The sequence below is a fragment of the Anopheles darlingi genome, chromosome 2 (genome assembly GCF_943734745.1).
Source record: "Anopheles darlingi chromosome 2, idAnoDarlMG_H_01, whole genome shotgun sequence".
Taxonomy (NCBI): Eukaryota; Metazoa; Arthropoda; class Insecta; order Diptera; family Culicidae; genus Anopheles; species Anopheles darlingi.
The window spans coordinates 92,221,902-92,245,901 of record NC_064874.1 but is presented as its reverse complement, the minus strand read 5'-3'; the positions used below and the strand labels follow the sequence as shown (position 1 = coordinate 92,245,901).

The following is a 24,000-nucleotide window of genomic DNA, read 5'->3' as shown; positions in this document are numbered from 1 at the left end:
GCAATCACAACCGTGGAATGTTGCCGCGGATTAGATGCCAGGTGGTGAAGTTGAAGTCGTTTACAATGGCCGGGGGAGGGTGCAACGATGCAGTAATTGTTTCAAATCCTACCTCTAGTGGTTCGAACAAATCCCGCGATCATCTCAAGGGTTCTCTCGCTGTTCAGTTCGGAAATCCTGTCCATTCCCCCAGCAGCGTGTGAAGAACAGTGCGTCGCGGCATCACGCGGTCTGTAGTGCTTGCCAGGAGAGGATTCATTGATAAAGGGACAGCAAACCGGGCTGCTCCCGTTGCTGCTGTTGTCGGAAGTGAGGCTTCTAGTTCATCACTGGTCGCCTCGGGGTCGAGGTGATCTTTGCACCGCCGCTTTGAAGTGTCTCGCGTCCAATCGCGAACGGGATGTAGAATGATTTATAGTACTTTAGAGCGTATGGGGTGGGTGGGAAGCAAGTGCTATTTATGTTTGGTTTTACGACCAAAAGCCTAGATTACTTTAATGGCAAACGATGGCCGCCACCCTTTCAGACCCTCGAGAGATCGATCGATCGATTGTTTTGCGGCGATGTGCTGCTCAAGTGCAATCGAACCAACGCTCTCCTTGGCCCCGGGCCGGTATGATGCATCTAACCGGGGCGTCGTGTCTACGAACCTAACCGGCGATGCTGCTGCTCCATTCAACGGTTTGGACTTTGCGCTCTCGATCGATCGACTGATCGTTGATCGAGTCCCACATCAGCTCATCAGAGTATATACAGTCCCCTCCCGAGCATCATTTACGTCAAAGAGAAGCTGCATCTCAATCGACAGCACGAAAAGGCCACGGCAGGCCGGCGACCAGAGACGCTCAGTCTTGCCTGTACGCGGGTATTTAATTCGCTTGGCGAGCGAGACATACCTTCTCGCGCCGCGCGAACTTCTGGGGCGACCGAGACGAGCAGCAACAGATCTGCGTCTTCGCCAGTGAGCTGTGTGCCAACAAAAGGATTCGAAATCGAAGTGGAAACCCAAACCACCGATGGGGGGGAGCAGGGAAATGGGAAATGGGAAAAGGGAAATCAAAACTCAACACTCTCGATCATTTCGTAGCGACACTGCACGCTCACTCGCTCTCTTTCTATCTCTCTGTTGGGGCACGAGTCGACATTCTTTACGCGACGCAGAAGAGCGGCGCACGACGGAGGACCGGAACGGAAAGCGAGATTTCCGATCTTTAATTACATCCAACACCAGACGGCGATGGGGGATGGTGGTGCATCCTTGCTGTCGATGTTCCCTTTCTTTGTCTTTTTTTCGTATGTTCGTTGGTTGGTTTGGTTGGCAGACAGACAGCTACTCCTCCCCAGATCGGTAGTCGGTGTTTCGGGTATTTAGTATATCGCTTGCATGTCGCACGCGCGGTTTAACGTTATCGAACGGATTGGTAGTCGCAGCGAGGACACCAGGACGGATTGTTTCCATTGAACGGTCGGTGTAAAAGATGGAGGTTCATATAAAATTTTGAAGTGATCCTCGTGCGAAATGTGTTGTTCAGCATTTGCTGCCTTTACGGGAATGTTGGCAATTGTAATCCTCCCGTTCTCGGTGTGAGCCTAACAGAGAGAGTGCATTACATAATGCGTATCGAGTGTTGTTGATAGTGGACGGGGTCTGTGTTCGCCAACAAGAGATCACCATCAACTGCTGCAGTCGGCAACGATCATACTCTGGCTGAAACGGGACACCTAAAATCAAAAAACTAAAAGCCCACCGGCAGCTGCTGTTACTTACACAAAATGATCATCAAAATGGCATCACCGCGATCCTCGGACATGATGTTGTAAGTAGTTTGGTTTGTACGTGGATGCACCTAGCGATATCTCTCTCTTGTCGGCCCGATGTGTTCCGCTCACATTGAGCAACCATTCTCTCGATCGATCGCCAAAATAGCAGCATTGGTTTAGTGTAAGTGGAATCCCGATGGATGCTGCTCTCATCGTCCTCATATGCGAGCGTTCGTTGTCTATATTGACGTGGACTCATTTCTAAAATGAATTGATTGATTTCTATTCCGTTTTTATGTTCATCTATTGTGAATTCATTTTCTATCGTTATCAAATTGTCAAGGGACATCTTTGCTATGTTTTCAATCGGCAATTTGTCGGCTTCGTTCAAAGAGTTGCTGGTTGAATCATATATCCTGTGACGTGCCGATGAAACGCAGCTTATCTCAGAAGGAAGGGGACATTCCTCATGACACGCAGGGAACGTTTTGTGGGAACGCGAACAAATAAGACGTGTGCCGGGTAGTTTCGCGTTGCTAATTTTATCGCACGTGAATCTCGTCGATCCTCAGCTTGGTTGGTGCTCTGCTCTCTTGTCAGCTGTGCTGCTGCTGCTGCTGCTGCTGTGCTGATCGTCTCAAATATTTGTCAGTCCATTTGGCTCGCGCCGCAGCACCCTGTTGCACCTCTCGCTATCCTGGCCATCTAGTCGCTAGTCGCGCGGCTGTCGTCTGGTTGGCTAGCCTGGCAAATCGCGAAGGACAGCGGTGGCGGTGGCGGCGTGTGCGTGCTCATATTTTCTTCACAGGAAACAGATTTTTTGGATTCGTTCCGAGAATTTTCACTAGCAACCGCATGATCTCCTCATCTGCTCGACGTTCATCTGTTGGTGATCCTCGAGAGACGGGTTGTCGTTTGGCATCAGCTAACCCATTTCGTGAAGACGCTTGAATGAAAAAGGGAATTTCATGGGAAATGTATAGGAGGAAGTGAGAACGAATGCGGAAGTCGTAAACGATTGTTCGGAATGGTGTTCAGTAAAAAAGAAAGGGAAAATTGTAATTTCATGCTAATTAGTTTTTTATTGCAATAGTATACGCTCGAGAAAAAGTCGGAAAAGGAAAACTTTCTGTTCGCAACAACACCTGCCAAGATGACTGTTACAAGCTAAAACATTTGTTTAGTAATTAAGGCATAATTGTTGGTGTTTTTTATTGTTTTCAATCGATTGATGAATGAGGCAAACACTATAAGATGTTGCTTGCTTTAAGGATTCAATTGTGTATCGTTGAAAATGAACGAATCCAGCTCTGCGCAATGCACAGGTCAATGCGTAATGTCAATCATTTTTGCGATTCCCTCTCTCGAAGGATATTACCCAGAAGGATCCAGCCCCCACCCAACACACCCGTACACATACGAATACATTCCTAATGACCTTCTCCTCCGTCATCCAGCTGACGATGTAATTAATGGTTGCCAGTAAATATCGCCTCGCCAGGACGAGGAGGTGGTGAACGCATTGAGAAGCATAACAGGAAAAATATAAATGAAAAGCGCCCTCTCTACACTTAGTAGCGGTGTGCGCTCGTCGTCATCGTTGTGTTGGCTTGGTTCGATGGTGGCAGGCAATCAAAAGGGGTTTCTAATTGCAGCACACGATGACGGTGCGGAGGGTGCACCATGCAATTGCAAAAAGTTGCAATTGACGTTGGCATTGCTTGGTGGTAGTGATGTTGGTAAGGCTTGTCGCTATTGTTTACTTGAATGTGAGCGCAGAATAACACGATGTGTTTGTGGGGACTTCCTGGTAAAGGGAGGAAACTTGTTAATGATTCCCTTTCAGAAAAACGGGAATACCAGGGATGAGGCATTTGATGCACACACCACGAATGCCAAGGACCCTTGCCAATGCGTCAAAGGTGTTCGATCGCATGCCCTGTTACTATACAACGCAGTGCAACCACTGTTTTTTTGCCTTTGGAGCTTGGAGCTCTCCTTGGAGTCAATACAACGAATGAAAATTATTTGAACTAGGGGAAATGTTTGTTGAGACGATGAGGGTAAAAAGAACATACTGTTTTGCTGGATGCATCTCACAAAAAAGATGTCGTATTTGGTTTGATGATAACAAATTTGTTATTTATTATAATTACCAATAAATCTCAATGATGGTTTATTGTAGTACTGAAATACCAATATATAAACAATTTACTTTCAGACCTGTTGCATTGGTATCTGATTATCGCATAATACTATGTTCGTTCAGCCGTTTTTATTCTTTCAATTGCTTGAATTATGTTGCCATAAACCATCATTCCTTCGGATCCCGTTGTAACTAACGCAGCCTGGAGCAACCGATGCCACAGTTGCGATTGCCTATGCTCGATGTTCCGTTGTCAATTGATAATGATCACCATGCAAACGGTCGTTCGATTGACTAGAGAAACAGCAAACACAGGCTGCCATTATGACGATCATATGCAGCTGTCGGCAGACTGTGCTCAGTTACAGTTACCCCAGAGCCCACACTCTGTAGCTCCAATTTTAGCTTTTTCTCTCGCGTTTTTTCGCTTTCAATTGCGAACAATCATCCCGCCGATGGACGGCGAGATCGGTAAATTGAAATAACGAATGCAATCGGTGGTTGAATATTGAATCCATAATCCGTGTGCTCACCGTGATGGCTTGTGTGCGCAGGTAGATATTGCATGTCACGATAAGTGTCTAGAACCGTCTCTGTCTCTGTGGTTGACAAATGCGAAACTATGCTGGTGTTGTTAGAGGGCACTTGGAAGTTGTTCGTCTAGACCTTTACTTAATGTCCTGTGGCAGAACCCCACAGGAGGTTCAAATGACCATTTGCGATCGGCTGTACCGTTAGCAATCAGAAGCCGCAAGCGTGCGCACTCTCTCCCTCGCTAATCAATGCTTAGGCTGCACAATAAATCGCCTCCATCAATCGTCATCCAATTATCATACCCCTCGGTGCACCAGAACCCCGCTCTTGATTTCTAATGCCCACCACCACCACCTCGATCCTGGTTATCTCCTAAAGCAAGTTGAAACGAGAGCGGATGCGCGCTGATCGTGCTCTCTGCTGGTTCAAGTGGATGCCCCTCCCCGCCTCGTTGCCATGAAGCACACGCTGCACCACCATGATGCTGGTGACCAACGGAAGCGTCTAATCGCGTCAGGCGAACGCGGCCTCCCCACGCCATACACGACTAAAACCATGTTGATGGACAAGAGGCGCGAGCGCGTGCTCCACTGCTCGTCATCAATCGAGCAAATCCTTTTGCAAATGAATACGTCACACACGGTCGCGAGGCGAACACTCATTCACCTCGACAGAGAGAGAGAGAGAGAGAGGGGGGGATTGCGTAGGAGTGTGTCGAGCGTGAGTAGTTGGAATATTTATATTTACCCGTTGATTACATACGCCAAGGATGAAGTGCACATGTGTTTTCTGGTGTGTCGGTTCTCCTAATTGAAAGTCAAGCATGCTTACCATTGATTGAAATGTACTGCTGTCGATGTCGGAAACCAACCGTGCCTTTTACACTGGAAAATGTTTAAACCGCAGATCTATCTGTTAGATTTATTTGGAATGACACTGAAAAAGAGATGTCTATGCTCTATATATTTAAATTTTTTGTTGGAATTGTACAAATTGTTCTTTTTGAGTTTTTAAAATTTAAGGAATAAACTATTGGAATACTTTTGATATATCGATATTGATATCTAAAATATGATTTCGTCAGTGCTTTTGCTCTAAATGATAATTATGAGTATGGCACATGTGATATGTTCAGTCATAAAGTCTTAAACACTCCTAGAAGTCCGCTAACGAACTGCAAAGAGTCAGACAGTCTTCCCGAGTGCAGGATGGGGGGGACTGGATTGGATCTTGGAGCAAAATGCACCCGTACAGATCCTCAAGATGGGTCAGTGTCTGTAGTGTAGGGCTAACGAACAAGGAAACGATGCTGGCGATACAGTGCCCCCGGATTGATGCACACTATTCGTGGCACACTTCTCACTACGAATAGCTCATCGTCCGGTAGCATGATGATGATGATGATGATGATGAGGGGTCGTACATAAGCGGATGATGATGGAGCCGTTTCTCCGTTTAAGTGCTTTATAAATACATATTAACCCCTCGCCCTCATCGTCGTCATCTACGTTATGAGCCTTAGACGCGGGAGCGTTTCCTTCGCTCGTACTTTACATTACCCCTTTCCGATGCCCAGAACACACCCTAAAAGGGGAAGGAACGGAATGGTGCGCACGCTTCGATGTGGGTTGAGAGTCGCCTCGTGATCGATCCGCCTATCCATCCATGCTGATGGATGATGATAAGACACGTTGGCTGGTTAGTCGATTGCAGAATAATTGACAAACGGAATTCAGCGATCCCACTCAAAAACCGTTCACTAATAGAGCGCTCCCACTAAACGATCGCTACTTTGCATCCTTTGGGCGATTTGGGCACGATCACGCTCTTTGCTCTTGCGGCTGGTGTGAATTAAGAAGCGCGCCAGATAGTGTGGGCACACGATCCCCCCGTCGTCTTCGCTTATCCTGATCGTTCCAATTTCTGGCCCACTGCTGGCGCCACGACACGACGAAGGAGGAAGGCGGGGTACACAGGCTCAGGGTGTTCGATCGCTCGATTTATGCCACACCAAGTGGGGTATAATTTATAAGAAGAAGAAAAAAAATGGTTCGCGGCACGAAAACGATGTTTACCTTACGCTGCAACCCAGATTCCCACACCACCTAACGGCAACTCGCTCGTGGCGTGTGTTGTTCCATGTTTGGGAAAATAAATAAAATTATAGGAAGCGAATGCCCGGTGCGCCCGGTGAGGAGATCATCAAGAGCCAGAAGCAAGGAGATGAAGGGCGGCTCAACCGCAGGAACGCACTTTTTGAAACATGAGCACCATGATCACGACCACGAGCACAAGGTGAAAGGAGCAGGAGGAGAAGAGGGCGTGCGCGCCCGAGATGTCGCCGCGTGGTCGCGTGTCCCATCTAGTCCCGTCGCTACCGTGTCGCGATCGCTTCATTCCAAGATCCCTCCTGGGTCTCTCGCTCTCCCTCCTTTCGTACGAGCACACCTGTCTATCGCGAGATGGCCCTGCAGCTAACTGTGTTATGATCGAGATCGCCGTTACGCACATTTTGTGTTTGTGCAAAAACGGGAGAAGGAGGAGTGCACGACGGCGTGCGATTAGATGTCGAGAGTGCGATGTCGAGGGATGTGTGTCGCGGGAGGCGCCAACCAGCCAGCCAACCAGCCAACCAGCCAGTAACCATTGGCCCATTTGTCGCGATGCTCATCGACCTGACACGATCATCGTGAGTCGTTAGACGTCGACGGTCGGTGCCTAATGCCAATGGTTAAACGATCATTTTAATGTGCAGTAAATGAAACATTATTTTCACTGGGCACACGCTTCGGTGTTCAGCAATTATGGTGTGGTTTTTTTGATTTAGATTTCCCGGAACATTTACATTAGTAGTTTGAGGAGAATTATGTTGTTTCGCTCGATTGTTTTCATCCATTTGCAAGGTTGTAACTGTTAATCTATTTGATAAACCATCGTTTACAGCATCGTAGTCATCATTTGTCGATGTCTTACGATCGCTAATGGCCTAAAGTAACAGTCAGCATTTTATAAAATGAAACGTTTTTAAAAATATTTTGTAAAAAAATAGTATTGTTGCGAAAAACCCAAACGAGGATCTTCAAGTGGAACAAGGTTCCCACTGCAGCATTTAACCGTGTGCTGCAATCTCCAGCGCACGGGAAGGCGTTGCACTGAACGATCGATCATTAACTCTGTTAACCATTTCAGCGGCCAGCGGCCATACTCCTCCACCGCGTGACCGGTTTCCGCAGGAAGCGCCACCGAGTCAGGATCGCGTGCGTTTACGCGCGTGATTTAATGCGCCCACCGTTTAACGGACACTAGACGGTGAAGAAGAAGGAGTGTAGGGGGCGTCACCGGCGGGATCTAGTGACGCCAAGGAGTTTATCAGCGTACCAATTTGCTCCGCCTTGACCAAGGAGGAGGGAGGTATCACTTGGAGCAAAGATTTGTCACCGGGGATCCGGGGAGTGCCCGTGTCGCGCCGATAAGTGCTGCGCCCTGACTTACATTCTTTGAGCTTCGGTTTTTTACTAGCTCCCTACTAGGTGGGGGTTTTACGCCACACAAGAAATATCGTGGAGATTCCAGCTAACACTCACTGCTTTCCAGCTGACCACCGATCGCTGATGTTGCATTTATTTGGCGAGGCAATGCACGTCCCTTCGTATCGTCACGTAGGAGTAATTTCGTTGGACGATCCTCGAGTCTTGGGGACGTCTGTAGAAAAAGGAAAAAGCTCTCCTTCCTTGGGTGGTGGATCCAGTTCCTGGTTGAATTGACCAAAGATTGATGAAAAAAGGGAACCACTTCTTGAGCGCGAGCAGCTTGTTGCTTTGCTCCCTTGTGACAGGGAAAGGAGCCATCTATATCCTCGTCGATCGCATCTCGCGCTGCGGCAATAATCATCAGCGTAAGCGCCACATTTCGAACGCGATGCTGTCACTGTAAGCGAGCATTTATGCTGTTTCGTGTTTCTCCTCGCCGTCCCGTAGTACGAACAGCTTCAGCATCACCTCATCCTCATCCGTCTTGTGCGTGTGCGCATAATGTGTGGTGACCGTGCTTCTCTCGGTGCAGAACATAATGACATTACGAGTGCACCCAAATGCGCCAGACGACATCGACGACGACGACACTCGTCGTTGCACGCAGCGTTGCTGTCGTCCGTGGCGTTTCGCGGTTGGTGATTTATGCGATTCCGCGATTCTCGTGGACTGTTGTGGACGGTGTGCGATGTAGACACAACCAAACGGGTAGAGAAATGCAACAGGAGAGAGTAGTGTATGCGCTTGAGCTGCTGAAGTTCTTCTCGTGTGATGCTCGTGGACCGTTGTGGCCATCATCTCGCTATAGGGCGCTGGCCGGTCTCCCCGGTCCGGTCGTCTGGTGGTGGCCTAGAGTGTCTCGATTGCGAATAAGTGTCGTTCTTGCGACGGGCGAGGAGGAGGAGAGGCAGGAGGTATCGAGCATTAATGTGTTTTTGCTGCAATGTTTGGTACGGTTTTTATGTTACTGCCTGTTGATCGGTTCCTGGCATATGGTCCTCTGGGGTCATTGATTTTTTAATGATTTTTGCTGTTTGCTGTTTGCTGTTGACTCGTGTCGACCGAACTTTGTGCGATGATTGAGTTAAGAATTACAACGAAATTATCAGTGTCACTTCAAGAGCTATCAGTTTTATGATTTATGTTTCCTCATTATTGAAGCGTTTGATAAAAATACAAAATCTGACATCGCTAGAAGGGCACGACGCAACTCGATCAAGATTGGTATTTTGTGCACGTTTCGATCAAGCGGAAAACGTTCTTCACTCAACGTATGATGGTCCGTTATGGAGAGGGTTCCAATGGTGCCTATTGGTCCCAGGAGACCCACTTACTACGAGAGTACCACCGATCCGAACCACGTAAGAACGTTCATCATTCCGGTTCGATGTACCGATCGCGCAATAATCATCTGCGGAACATCTTTTTGCGCACTCGAATGCGGCCGTCATGGAGTGTATCTATTAGATCTGTGCTGATCACGCTCGTCGATAGCAGGCCGACGTATGCCATTCCTTGCGAGGTCCAAAGGTCCACCAACCCCATCAAGCGCTGATGATAGGTTCCCTCGCGCCACAAGGTGGGTGGAAATTTGTAGTTTTTTTTGTGTCCTCCCCTAACATACATTCGCAATAATGCAGTGGAGGAAGCGGGAAGCGTGTGGTGTGGTCAGCGAGTGTGCACCGTTCTGCTTTTAAGTGTTTTCGTACTCTCGAGGGCCCTCTGTGGTCGGGCTTCAATCCCAGCGTTCAGCTTCCCACGCACCGTCGCAGCATCAGCATAAATAGGAGTGCCAGCGGTGCAAGCAGCAATAGTGTTGCGGGGGCTTTTGCATCGTTGCGCTTGCACGGAAAGGACAATCTCCACTCTGCTGTTTGTTTTGTTTTGCTTTGCGTCCGTTGATGCTGCTGTCCGTTGTTGGTGCCGCAGTCGGCGGCTGTTGGACAACAGTTTTCTTAAGACTTCTCTTTCTTCTTCGCTAAAACACACACACCTCCGCACCAGTGGTCGTCGGCGTTGGCGCCGGGTTTTAGCGAGCGGGCAGGCAGAGATACCACGCTCTGGGATTGGAGTGCATGATGTTGCAATGCGCCCCCCTGCTGGTGTGTATGTCCATCAAAAGCGGAGCGGAAGCTGTGGCCTGTGGCCGTTTGCGATGTTTAGATCGCATCAGCTATCAAAGAACACCAATAACCATTAGAGCGATTGAAGTTTGCATTTTGCGCATAAGCAAGCAATTGATTTCAATCGTGCGTCATTCGTCGGGAACAAAGTTTTTAACGGAAGACTTCCACGGGAAAACATGTGTTACAATTGGCGTTTCGAGGGTGGGTTGCAGAATGAATATATTCCAGGGGAGGTTTGTGATATTGGTTCAATATTTGTTTAATAAATTGACACTGTTTTAAAGTTATTGCTGCTACTTAAATATATTCAGATCTTTGTTCAAGTTGTTTTCCACGTATTATATTCTACAAAGCAAACCACAAATGCCAATTTCGCAAGATTTGCAATCGATCGTCAATGATCATCTGCTGTGTGCTGCGAGATCTAATTGCCAGAGTGCTGTTGTGTGCATTGAAATCCCCGAGAGCGTTCTAACTGTTATTCTCGATGCACTCTCCGTAACGCCGTATTGGTTCATTCGCATTCACTTCGAAAGATTCGTACGATCGGCAATCGGCAATCGGCAATCTCCCTCCAGGTCCAGGGCGAGAGGAAGGATGGATATGATTTGTAGCACCGAGTGTGTGTCGCGACCACCTTCCCCCCTTTAGTTGACGTTTGCGTTCACAATGTCATCCTCTGTTCCTTCACCCTTGCCGCCGAGGTACGCAATATGTGATTGATTCTCTGCGATCGCCACCGCATAATCAACGGGCGAATGGCGCGCTACCGTTTGTCCCCTCGCGGATCGACCACAATACGCACCTCGTTAATGCCCATGGACAGAATCGAATGGGACAGAATGATCGGCCACCACGCTTCTTTTCTTTTTTTCTTCTGCTTTAAACATTCTCCCATCGAGAAAGGGGGGTGCTGGTCGCGGGTGTGATCGATCGATCGTGCCGGGAGGATCGCGCCGAGCAGCCAGTCGGTGGCGCTTCGTCCCGAGTACCGAGTGTCGCTCTCTCTCTGTCTCTCTCTCTCTCTGTGAAACCAGGCGACGAAAAGCCAAAGAAAGCGAGCTGGAGACGCGTCGATGTTGGTCTTACGCAGGGTGAAAGACAACGGGGGTGAACCACAGAAGGAAAGGCGATTACCGCGTCTCGATGGCGCGCTTGACGATCACGCCCGGTGGGGAGGGAGGGCACTGCTTCAACCAGCAGTACGCATACGGCGGCGGAGTTGAGGCGACTTCGAAATCGATCGGCTGCGTACACGCGAGATCGGTGGAGAGCGCACAACGCAAGGAGGAAGCGCAAAGGAGATAGAACGCGAACGAACGAACGAACGAACGAGCGGCGGGTGTCGCCGCGGCTGATCGCGCGACGGACAACCCATTCGAACGCGCGCGCCCCACAATCAGTTCACGATTCAACCGCGCACCGTGAACGTCGTTCTCGTCCGCGGCTCGCGTCTTCGCGTTTTTCCGACACAAAACGTCGTCTTGTTTTTGCTCCAATGGTATTTCCGGTGTCTGCTTTTGGGGGGGATTGATGGCGGCGCACTGGAAGGAGCAGGATTAGAGACTCTCCTGCTACGCACAAAAGTGAAGGATTTGCCGGATGTTGTGTCACAAATATCTTGTGCGTTTTGCGCGCGATTCAAGTGCTGGATGATGGTGGTGTGTTGGTTCTCTGCTGGGAGTCAATCAACCATCCATTCGAACGTGTTGTTGTTGTTGGTCGATTGAATGGAATTAATGGAACGCAGCAGTAAACGATAGCGAGAGAGAGAGAGAGGGTGATCAGTGAAGACCGAGGAATGTGTGTAGGAGCGCATTTGCCGATCGATCAACGAGAGGAAGATTATCTTAGCTCTGTGATGCTGAAATGCCTGGCAAAGTAGTGCGCGCGCGGTATCAATCAAACCAGCCAGCCAGCCAGCGAGCAGCAGCAGCAGCAGCAACAGCCGCACAACATATGCGCGAATCGATGCGCGCGGTGATCGATCTGATTACGCGCTGGAATGAGTGCTTTTTGCGGTAGCGCAACAGAGAGACCTATCGCAAAGAAAAGATATGCCGCTGACGATGATGGGTGATCACGATCACGATCGCGATGGTGATGATGAAGGTGTGCCCTCGGTAGTGGTGATGTGGAATAGATGGAACACTACGCTGGCTAGCGTCTTACCGCAGGATCTAGTCTGAAACAGGCTCGGAATAAACGGATGAGCGCGCGAGCTCCCCCCGATCGTACGATGCTGCTGGGTGAAGGAAGGAATCTGGAGGAGAAAGATGTGGCTGCTGGCGCCACCCGGACGTGGTTTGAACCCGCTAGCCAGCCAGTAACAACTTCCCCTCTCCGCCCGAGATCTCTCTTGCTGCTCCATGTGGTACACGTTCCGATGTATCGATCATCAATGTTTGATCCTCGTTCTTTCTCTCTCTCTGGTTGGACGCCCGCGCTGCAGCAACCGCCGCCCAACCTCTCTCTCTGTCCGCCCTGTTTGAGCTCGTGAAACGTGATTTAGAACAGATATTCGATTCGATACCGTGCTACGCGCGCGCGTTTCGTAGTTGCGGCGACCACGACGACGACGACGAACTGGCCAGTTGTTGGTCTCGATCGTCTTGTTGTTACGTTGGCTTCGATTGAAAGAAGTAAAAAGCAAGAAAGTGTGAGCATATCATACCGCTGCCACCGCCATCACGCCCGTCACGCCGGTCGAGTTGAATATTTGTTTATTTTGTATCGTGAACGCGGGTGCGTAACCGATGGCGCGGGCCCCACCACGCGACGTGAGTCTCGTGCTTACGTGCCAGTGCGTGTGAAGAGGAGATGAAGGGTACGCGAAAGACGATACCGACTGGTTGGTGAAGAAGAGATTTGTTTATTTTGATTGGCTTCCTAATATTGACATTAGATAGCGGTCGTCGTCGTCGTCGATCGAGAGAGAAAATCAAGAAAGCAGCGACATCAGCAAAGACACCCCGAAACTGGCGAATGAAAAAGTGCATAAAGGCAAAAGACGATGGCATTCGCGTTGTGGCCATCTCTAATCGGTCGATGAAAGCTGAAGAGAAAGAATGGAGAAAATATTATTCAAAATCCCCACTGATAGCAACGCGACATCATCCTGATGCTCGGAACACAGACCATGATGGCACGATGATGGGGACGACCGTATCATACGCCCGAGTGGTTTTCCCCTTTTCTGGCCATATTTTGGCAAAATCGAGGCGTCTTGGCGCGCGACGCCACTCTCTGGGGTCCAGGGGTGTCGATGACCCGCGAACGATCCAGGCGTTCTTGAGCGACGATCGGGCGGTAGTTTGTGGCTCCTTATTTGATCGTGAATTAATTTCGCGACGAATTTCGTCAAATATTGCGGGGAAACCATCTTCGGTGGATTAGAAGAGGGAAAGAAAAACGACTTTCCGTCATTGATTCATTGGTGGTGACGCGAGCCGGATGTGATGAACCGAACCGCAGGAGCAGGGGCCGCCTCTGCGTTGTGTCCAGCTTTGGGGGAGGAAACCCATTAAACATTTGGTCTTATCGGTAGAGTAGACGGTTTAGGTTACCAAAGGCCTCTCTGGTCTGGTGTTTAGTTGCGATTAACATTTTGTTTGTGTGCGAAATGTGCAAAATGACAAACTCAGCTTATTAGAAAGTGATGCAATTCTTTTATGTGATTCTTTATGAACGTAGTATCGCTGTTAATGTTCCTAATCCCTCTTGGAAGGCCACGGTAAACTTCATTTTGAATGATTACCGGTCGGTTGTTAGCGATAATGCTGACAACTTGAAACTGGCAGACTGACTAATTTTTCCTTATTTCGTTGACCTAAATGATTTATTGTGCCAAATCTGGTTTAGCTAATCTCTCGCTCTCTCTTAGTTCGTGATAACCTCCGACATCGTCTTAGGTTAAGCGCCAATTTGAGGCCTAGAGTGGACTTGGACTAATTTCTTTTGCAATCCTGTGCTTTGTTAGCTACTGTTTTGCGATTGCTCATGGGCTCTATCTCATTCTAAATTGTTATTATACGGGCTTATCACAATTGTTGTAAATAAACTAATAAAATAACAAATTTGATGGATCAGTCCGGCCATCGTGCCACCGATATTTTGTAGTTTAATTGAAGATCATAAAATATAGCTACTAACATTTAACACGCATCAACGAGCTAGAAGGAACTCCACTCTCACATGCCACAGTTCGCAGTTCAAAAACCGATTGAGTGAAATGATGTTTTAGCTTCTTGATCATCACCATTACCATCATCCTCAGCGTCGGTAAACAAACTCACTCCCAAAGCATCGGCATTGGAAGAGAAATCCAATTATTGTGTTGCTTTTTCGAACAATTTTCGGGGCAACTCATTGATCAACAAAGAGCCGATCTTAAGAATGAACCACGTCTACCACGACGGTAAAGGAGTCTGCGATCGCGGGCACACACGGAGAGTAAAGTGTGATAATGAGTGTGCAGATGAGAAAATCAAAAACCCATTTGGTCTCATTTTCATGCCTTTGTTCCTCTGCTGTGCCCGCTTTTCAGTTTATGCGTTACCTTCGCCCGAAGTTCAATCATTAAAGTGCTTTTAAGCTAGACTTGCGTGAATGCTGCCGAGAAGAGTTGAACAAGCGTGAACTAGAAAAGAGTGATCAATTACATTGCAATTTCTTGGCCGTGCTGTGAGTCGAACGAACGATACAACGGTGCTGTTTGATCGGGATTTTTTTTTTTCGTGGTACGCCTGCGAGTCAATTGATTTGTGCTGGCCGCTAGAACGCTGAGCTAATGCTGCACTCACTGGATTACAACACACCGACTGGGTCAGAGATGGCGCACTACGGAAATGGTTAGTTAGTTCGGAAATCGTAACGAAATGTTTCATGCAAGTAATCATACTTTTGAAGAAAAACAGGTGGTATTCTTTTCAGGAAATTTTAGATTTTCGAGAACATGCAAAATGTGCATTCTAATGTAGATAACAATACAATATAATACTGGTCATCTAGCTATGAACGTATGATGGATAGAAGAGCGACAAACATGTCCTGAACTGGCCGCAAGAAGAGCATAAATAATGTGAACTTTGGTCTTTGCATTCCGTTCTTCTCGTGTTTGCCTGCAGCACTAGCGCTAGACAAATGCCAGTTGGCTGCAGTTCTGCTACGCCAACCGCGCTAGTCCGCATGTTAATATTTATAGTCTGCATTCATCGTACTCACATGTGTACGCCGGAGGTCAAACAAAAATGATCAATTTTAGCATGATGCTCAGTGGTTCCGGAGAAGGGTTGATGCTTTATTGTGATGTTATTCTTAAGTAGACATCTCATGGATCAACTTTAATAACTTTTTATTTTACCAAATACTTATTAAATCATTTAGCAAATACATTTTGAATCAATCATTATTATTATGAAGGTAGTGCTGGATTCTTTAACGAAGCTGCTTGATGCGACTACGATTTTCGATCTTCAAGCGATAGAGCATACCCAAGGAGGGGGAATTCCCCGGATTCGGTCCCTCGATCATGTACCTGGTGCGCGATGACAAATTGCTTGTTAAACCCTTCCTACACCCCGTTTCGCGACTGAAAGAGGCTGATGGTCAATTTGTCGCTGGGCAACCGAAGTGGAACCGTCGACCTCTCAGCCATTGACTATTAACTCGATAAGTCTTGGGTGTTATCTTTGCACCATCTATCAGCCCCGCTAGATGCCCACTGCCATACACCGCACCCGTTGGCTTCGTTTTCTTCTTCTATGCCTCATGTCCGATGCAGTTTTTGCGATTTATTTATTTCTTTATTGCCGATCGCAGATTAGCTGCGAAAGCTGCCAGAGCTGGTAGCCGGTTCGGCAGGCGCGTGCAGCAGTGCAAAGTGGTCAAGGGAAGGGGAGGGGGGGAGGGGTTGCACTAAGCATTTAATCTGTCCACCCCGGGTGCAATAAACATGAATTAATGGGGTGTCTCGAGGGTCTTTTGCTGGGTTCAATCTGGCCAGACCCCCAACTGCTGGGGTGGTGTTCCGCGCACACCTGTTCGCTACCATCGCACCTTGTCTCGGATCTCGATACGAGAGTGCTCGATAGGTTACAGTGGTTCACACGCCCCTATTGATTGACCCGCCTGAGTTGTTGCTGTACGACAACCATTTTCATTGGTTGTTGTCCCCCTCCTAAGAGCCGCTTCCAACGTTAATGCTCTTTTCGATTCACGTGGGTTGTAATCAAGAGGGAAAATCCATTTGAAATGAGCTATTGAGGACGCTTGGACGCGTGGTTTAAGTGACACTTTGCGTACCGTAACTGCTCACGCATGCGCACAACATGGCTGATATTGTTAAACAGCGATCGAGTGTCTCATAAACGAAACGAGGCCGGCCAACAAATGGGCGGGGGCATGCGTGTGATGCATTGATTGCGACATTGGTTCCCGGTGCAACGTTCAACATGTAAAATGCCATGTGTCATAAAAGAACACCATTTCCCCCGGACAGTACGATAGTAAAGCTTTAATGCAGGACAGTGAAAGTGCACAGAAAATCATTAAGTTTCGGTGCATTTCTGTGCTCCGTGATTGATTTCCTGTTTTCACTAAATAAATGTTCTGGGCAGGTATAATGGGCCTATTGACATGGTTCGATTGCCTGGGCGGTGTCTGAAATGGTCTAATGGGCACGCACTACTTCAATACTACCTCTCGTCTTGCACCCCCGGCCAGCTCCAAACGGTTATTAGCGTAATAAATTGTTTAATCACCGCCCGTAACGTGACAACACTCGTAATGCAATTTATAAAAGGCAATGGCACTCCGGGCCCATCAATTAGTGAAACCATGGTCTAGGGTAGCCCAACCGCGCCATGACTGTGTGTCTGTTAGCTGGATCTAAGCCTTCGCTTGCAAAGGAAATCGACGTGTCTTTCTTATAAGTTGATCGCAATTTTTGTCACCTACGAACCTGTGCCTAGATGCCAGCCACTAGTGATTACGGTTTAGTCCTTGCGTTGGTCGCAAGTTTCACTCTTGTCTCGAAGGTCGCCTAGTTCAGTAAGAGGTGTGACGTGGGTACAGCTGATCTGATGGTTCTAATTTCGTAATTATTTAATGATAAACCTGATGGCCGCTAAACGCTGTCTCATGCTTTTAATTCCTCAGCAAACCACAGTACAGTGAGCGACTTCTTCTAAACCCTCACCTGCGCAAACATGGGCCAACATTACCTTCTCTTGTTGTACGTTTCATGCTGCACGAAAACGCGCCATGGCCTTCACCATATCACCACATACACCTTTGCTATCGATTGATTGGCCAACGTTGGAATAAATTGAACGTAGGATGCAACGGGGAGTACGGAAGTATTTGACTATGAGCACCCGCTCCGTGACCTCTTCTCTTCCGCTCTTCTCGTCATCTTGCTTCTATTCCTTCAAGACGTCTGATAGAAAGCACGGGGTACGATAAGATAAGAGTTTCGCTTTCTTCTGCAGTTTTATTGCGTAACACCGAACCACTCCTGCGACCTAAATTTTTGCTGTATCGCGTTTCTTATCTACTTCGTGATAACAGTAATGAACCGAAGTCTATTAGAGTTTAAAGCGGTTGAAAATATGAGTGCATGATTGATGGTAATGTTATTCATGCATCAAATTGGTTTAAAATGAGAAAAATAATAATGGAAACATAACTGATATTTGGTACTGGATACTACGAATCGTTTGTGTTTGAGTTGAGAATACATAACATTATTATAAAGTCCAAAAAACGACGACGCACAAATGGCGCTTAAATGTAGAGATTAATAAACAGCTCCTCTCCATTTTCATTTGCAAAAAATTAAAAATGCTGAGTTGCTTCCATGCCTTCGAGACCGTTGCATTTGGCGTTGTTCAAAACAGAGGGTTTGTTTGCAAATAACGCGCACAATCTTTGCCAACCGCACCCGACGCCGACGAATCCCGCATCCGCCCAACTATCTACAGTAGCGTTTGTTTGTAGTTTGTCCGCAGGATTAACTAGCAAGTTCAACAAATCGTGGTAACGAGATCAGCTTCGCCAGACATTTCATGCATCGACGGAATGATGTGCATGTTGAGCCATTTTCATCGTGAAAGAATTCAGGATGAATGGAAGGTTCAGTTCGCGTTCGATTATCACGTAATCTCACGGAAACAAATCACGGGCATGTTTTTGTTGCTTCACTTGTTCAACAAAACGATGCGACCCACGGATCATTTCCGATTGAGCCCTTATCTGGAGGGAGTTGCAGTCGCTGGCGTCGTCGAACAGTACATTCGTGCAGCGCGTGAACATTGGTAACAAAACCCGCGCAACAGCAAAGGGTGTGTTTATGGTCGTGACTAGTGTTTTGACATCGACTTGACACTTTTTGAGACGATGAGACGCTGCATCCGATGGTTACAGTTACTAATAGGAGATAAGATTGTTGCAGGTCTTTCGACAATTAAAATTTTCCTTCATGATTAAAACAAGTGCATCGGAACAAAGGCGAAATATTCGGTTTTATTTTAATTGGTGCTCCTATTATGCGGAAAACTTTGTTAGATCCTCTTACTTTCCTGCAATGCTGTAGTCACTAACAACATGGTTACATTTCTTTTACTTTTAGATTATTACTACACGATGGACACCGACGATGTGGAATCCTCGAGCAGTAGCACGATGTCGAGCCTGAACAGTTTATTCTCCTTCACCAGTCCGGCGGTGAAGAAGCTGCTTGGCTGGAAGCAAGGTGATGAGGAGGAAAAATGGGCCGAAAAGGCGGTCGACAGTTTGGTAAAGAAGCTAAAGAAACGTAAGGGTGCGATCGAGGAGCTAGAACGGGCTCTGTCCTGCCCAGGGCAGCCCTCGAAGTGCGTCACCATACCTCGATCGCTCGATGGAAGGTTGCAGGTGAGTATCCAAGTTGAAAGCAGCATACCGCGCAACGTGGAACACAGATTGAAGTGTATTGCTTGCCTCTCTTTTCCGTAGGTTTCACACCGTAAGGGATTACCACACGTGATCTACTGTCGCGTGTGGCGCTGGCCCGATCTACAGAGCCACCACGAGCTGAAACCACTCGAAACATGCCAGTATCCGTTCAGTGCGAAGCAGAAGGAAGTATGCATCAATCCGTACCACTATAAACGTGTAGAGAGCCCGGTATTGCCACCGGTGCTAGTGCCGCGTCATTCGGAGTTTGCGCCCGGTCACTCGCTACTACCATTCCATCAGATGAACGAGCCCAACATGCCACACAATGTGAACTACTCGAACACGGGCTTCAATAACTCGCAAATGAGTGGCGGTGGTGGAGGAGGGGCTGGAGCTGGAGCTAGTAGTGGTAATGGTAGCAGTACCGGTGGTGGTGGCGGTGGAGGTGGACCGAACTCACCCATTTCCTCGCACATGGGCCCCAACAGTCCGATGTCTTCGGTGTCTAGTCCGGGACCGATCAGCTCGAATCCACAGAGCCCATACGGGGCACTGCCAGAAACGCCACCGCCGGCCTACAGTCCACCCGAGGAAGGTACCACTGTCGGTGGAGCACAGGATGGAAATCAAATGGACACATCGAACCAGATGCATACTGGTGAAGTACAGCCTGTCAGCTACCAGGAACCTCCGTACTGGGCGAGTATAGCGTACTACGAGTTGAACTGTCGCGTCGGGGAGGTCTTTCATTGCACCAACACATCAATCATTGTGGATGGATTTACTAATCCGTCCAATAACTCGGATCGCTTCTGTCTGGGTCAGCTGAGTAACGTAAACCGGAACAGCACGATCGAGAACACACGACGTCACATCGGAAAGGGTGTACATCTGTACTACGTCGGCGGCGAGGTGTACGCCGAATGTTTGTCCGATTCGGCTATCTTCGTACAGAGCCGCAACTGTAACCATCATCACGGGTTTCATCCGAGCACGGTGTGCAAGATACCGCCCGGATGTTCATTGAAGATCTTCAACAATCAGGAGTTTGCTCAACTGCTGTCTCAGTCGGTAAATCATGGGTTTGAGGCAGTGTACGAGTTAACTAAAATGTGCACGATACGGATGAGCTTCGTGAAGGGTTGGGGTGCGGAATATCATCGACAGGATGTTACCTCCACTCCCTGTTGGATCGAGATTCACCTTCACGGACCGCTCCAATGGCTCGATAAGGTGCTGATGCAGATGGGTTCACCACACAACGCCATCAGTTCGGTGTCGTAAGAGGGAACGTTGTAGTGGTAAAAGTGGTAAAGCATGTACCGCTGCGGTGGAAGCTTTTCTTGCTCATGCTCGCGTATGGAAAGGATCATTCAGAACTCTCTAAGCAGCACATACGTGTATTAAATGTTCCACGGTCGCTAAAAGAGTGTTAATAAGGAAAAGCTGACAGACGAAAGGTTTACAATCTGAATCGGATATTATCATCTCAAGTGAGAGATTTCAATGACTTTAAAACTCTATTTTCACATTATCGTTGCCAGCATGTAAAGGAAAACACAAAGAGAAAGATGTGTAACTGCATCTAGATTTAAATAGATAAACGTATCTTTATTGTTTCTTTCGATTAATCGAAAAACACATCCGCGCTTTGCGATGGAAGCACACGTATCAAACATCTTTCTTTTTTCGATAATTAACTGACTAGCGTAGAGTTTTCTGCAGAGATTAGAGTTATAAGGTGAGAAGAATTGCTTTCATTCAATTAAGATTCTTTTAGTTTTGTTTTACCAGATACTATTTCGCGGTTTATTGATGAAGCGTCATACGATTCACTAGAAACGCTGAGTACGGCACAATCATGCTACTTCTTATTTGTGGTTTGTAGCCCACAAACCCCAGCAAACCTACCTAAGATCAATGCGAAATGGAGGAGAGGGTTTTTGGGATCTATTACAACAATAAAGGCAGTAATATTTGCGAATGCAACAGAATGATGGATTCCAATCGGTCATTCAATCGGAATAGATATTTTAGCAGGAAGCCATTCCTCCCCCCCCCCCCTCCACTCTCTTCCTCTTTTTACGAATTATTCAAAGTTTGTGCAATTTATGCAAGTGCAATGCAATCTTGCGGTAGATTTTGAGATGAACACCATGAGAATAAGGGTTATATTGTGATTATGTGGTTGCCATTAGCGAATGCACTGTTCAAACAACTTGACTATTTGGTATGCAAAATTCGAGTGTGCCTGATGGAGTATCTTTCGCACCAAATGTGACTTATACTTGCAATTATGTGGTCTTTTGAATTGTTTTATAGTTTTCTCTCTCTGTTACAATTTTCTTATTAGTATTCTCTAGGCGTGTTTCAGTTAGGTGGCGATGATTTATGTTTTGTTAAGAACGAATACGACTACAATAGTTGCGATAGGTTTAGTATCCATTATGTTTTTATCTTTTTTTAGCTCTGCCACATCCTGTAATGGTGTATTATTTTGTGCTTCCCTTCGATATGCCATCTGTTCACGGATGTAATCCGTAGTGCTGGTTGTCTCGGTTGTAAAAGCCACTCGCCCACGAAAAAAATGAACATTTAAACGGAAATATGCAAAGGAAAGATAACCAAACGAGTCTCCAGATAACTATATTCAGTATTTACCAGCTAACAATTGATTATATGGAGAATTAGGATTCGGATTCAATTTTGATGCAACTATTTGAAATAATTTGCCATACTTGTCTCTGAATACAACGACAGTGTCATTTCAAACCTTCAATAGAGCGCTCTTGGATGCCTTAACTGACAGCGAACGCACCTGTATGAAATCGTCTGCAGTTTCATAAAAAAAGTTCTCTGCAAAGTGTCTTTGACGGTTGCCTTTCGAAAAGAATTCTTATTACCGTTTATGCTAAAATATTGTGCGACTCGCTTATCGTCATGAGGGTATGATATTGACCTCGTAAATATTGAATATTTTGTCCCAATACAATATGCTCTTTGCGAAAATATAGTTCAATTGAACGTTTCTGCAAACAATAGGATGGTGAAATGAGCCTCAAGAACCACTCTAGAATGATTTGTTACTAGCTGTACAGCAACAGTACTGCATATTACAAAAGATGAAAGATACTAATGACGCGGTGATTGATGCAAATTAAATGGCCTTCCGATGCAAATGCCTTTGTGCTTGATTGATTTTCAGCCGTTGTGCTTAGTGTTATTGCTGGGAAAGAAGAAGCGCCTTATTTTAACGTAACTGTAAGTGCAAGCTATGATGAAAGAATCCCCGAAAGATGCAGTTCAGGGTGCCGTAAATTTGATGTAAAATCAGTGGCTTAATACAATCGTCGAATAGTGTAAACACCGATGAGGAGGAATGTTGCCGATAGTGCGGGCAACGTATAGCTTTAGAATTGGTATTGAGTCTTACTTTTCGAAATCGCATAACTTCTCTCGTTCATATTCTTAGTAGCTAATATTGTTTCTCTTTGTGCGTGTGCCTTGGAATGTCTTTGTGAACCGTGTCGGTGTGTTTATGCATGTGTAAAGTGCGAATCTGAAGTTTGCCTCTTAGATTTTAAGACGATAGAGAGTAATTCGCAAAAGAAACAATCAAATCCTCGGGAGATGAGTTAAGACGTACGGTAAGCGATAATGAGGCAATGATGAAATGGGCACTTGGTTTCGTATAACATCTTCGAAGCTATTATCATTTCGTCGATTCTGGCGCAATTCAGTTGACATGAAGAAAATGGAATCAACTGAATACTTGAAATAATAAAACTAAATGAATGTTAAACTCTATTTTGCTCACTTAGTATAAAAGTATCTTGAGAGAAACGAAGACCGCAGACAGAGGTTCAGAATGAAAACATATTTTAGCAGAAGCAGAACAGTGCCGACAAATGCAAAAAGCGAAAAGAAGATTGAACAAGAAGGGCAACTGCATCAAATAGAAAATTTAAGAACCAAACAAAAAAATCTTACTATGGGATACTCTCAGCTCAGACTTGCAGACATACATATAAACACTTTAACATTGCCGTTAGATTAAACGAAAACTAAAAGCTATAGATTCGTTAACTCGCAAACAAATCCTAATGAATGTATGTGAAGTGGTATGAAGAAGGAGCGGATAGAACCATCAGGGAGAAGAGAATGAACTACATTTGCACGAATTATCTGTGACGGGAAAAAAAAGTTTGATAGATTATAAACCACGAGCTCGGAACCTCGGACTTAGTTTCAGTTCAGGAAAGCAGTATACTCAATTGTTCATTACATCTTGCAATAGATTTTATTTTAAAAAGTGAAGATACAATACAAACAACCTAACGGAAGATCATAAACAAACCCAAAAATGATCGTTTTTGGTTCAACATCGATTTTGTTTCAGAATACAACATCGATTAATTAAAATCACACCTACCGCTACAACGACAACGCGACACCGTCATAGCTATTGCTCTTTTTACAAGATAGTGAAGCTAAAATTATTAATAATTTTATCCTGCCGCATCGTTTCTGAATTGATCGTCTCCTCTTTATATGCTGTGTTACATACAAGTAGCAACATTTGCTCGCGACAGAACGCAAAACAAGAAGAAATGCAACCACTCTGCTCTTATCAAGTCTTTTCCATGCCATATTCTTAAAATCGCGGTGCCATGATGCAGAAGAGTAAACGAATGCATATTTCAGGGCATAAGCGCTTCACCTCACACGTGCATCACGATGATCTCAAGCGAAATGGAAAAAGCGAAATTACTTTCGATTGTAGTAGCTATCCCACTATCCATAAGAAGAACACATTATGCAGTGTGTAGAAGAATATATTTTTTATCCAGAAACATAAGAGAAGTTTAAGCTGCTTCGTGTGGGATGTGAAAACATTTTGCCAATTGCCATACTAGAACGTGTCTAGCGGAAAGTGTGGCCTCCACGTCGTCCATAAGCAGCTTAA

At 46.5% G+C, this 24,000-nt stretch overlaps 1 protein-coding gene across 5 annotated transcripts in view; it reads left to right on the top strand.

Moving 5' to 3' along the window:
• Window positions 1-24,000, top strand: part of LOC125951823 (protein mothers against dpp) — a 28,288-nt gene that overhangs the window by 3,878 nt on the left and 410 nt on the right. The window contains exons 1-4 of one of the 5 annotated variants that reach the window (XM_049680892.1): window positions 11,374-11,598; window positions 14,682-14,947; window positions 18,727-19,010; window positions 19,092-24,000. The exon at window positions 19,092-24,000 is cut by the window's right edge and continues 410 nt beyond it. In XM_049680892.1, coding sequence (XP_049536849.1) covers window positions 14,887-14,947; window positions 18,727-19,010; window positions 19,092-20,318 — 1,572 coding nt within the window. In that variant the 5' untranslated portion in view covers window positions 11,374-11,598; window positions 14,682-14,886 and the 3' untranslated portion in view covers window positions 20,319-24,000. Of the gene's footprint in view, window positions 1-1,070; window positions 1,818-11,373; window positions 11,599-14,643; window positions 14,948-18,726; window positions 19,011-19,091 lie in introns of those variants that run through there. The other 4 variants (XM_049680891.1, XM_049680890.1, XM_049680894.1 and 1 more) reach the window with 4 other exon arrangements.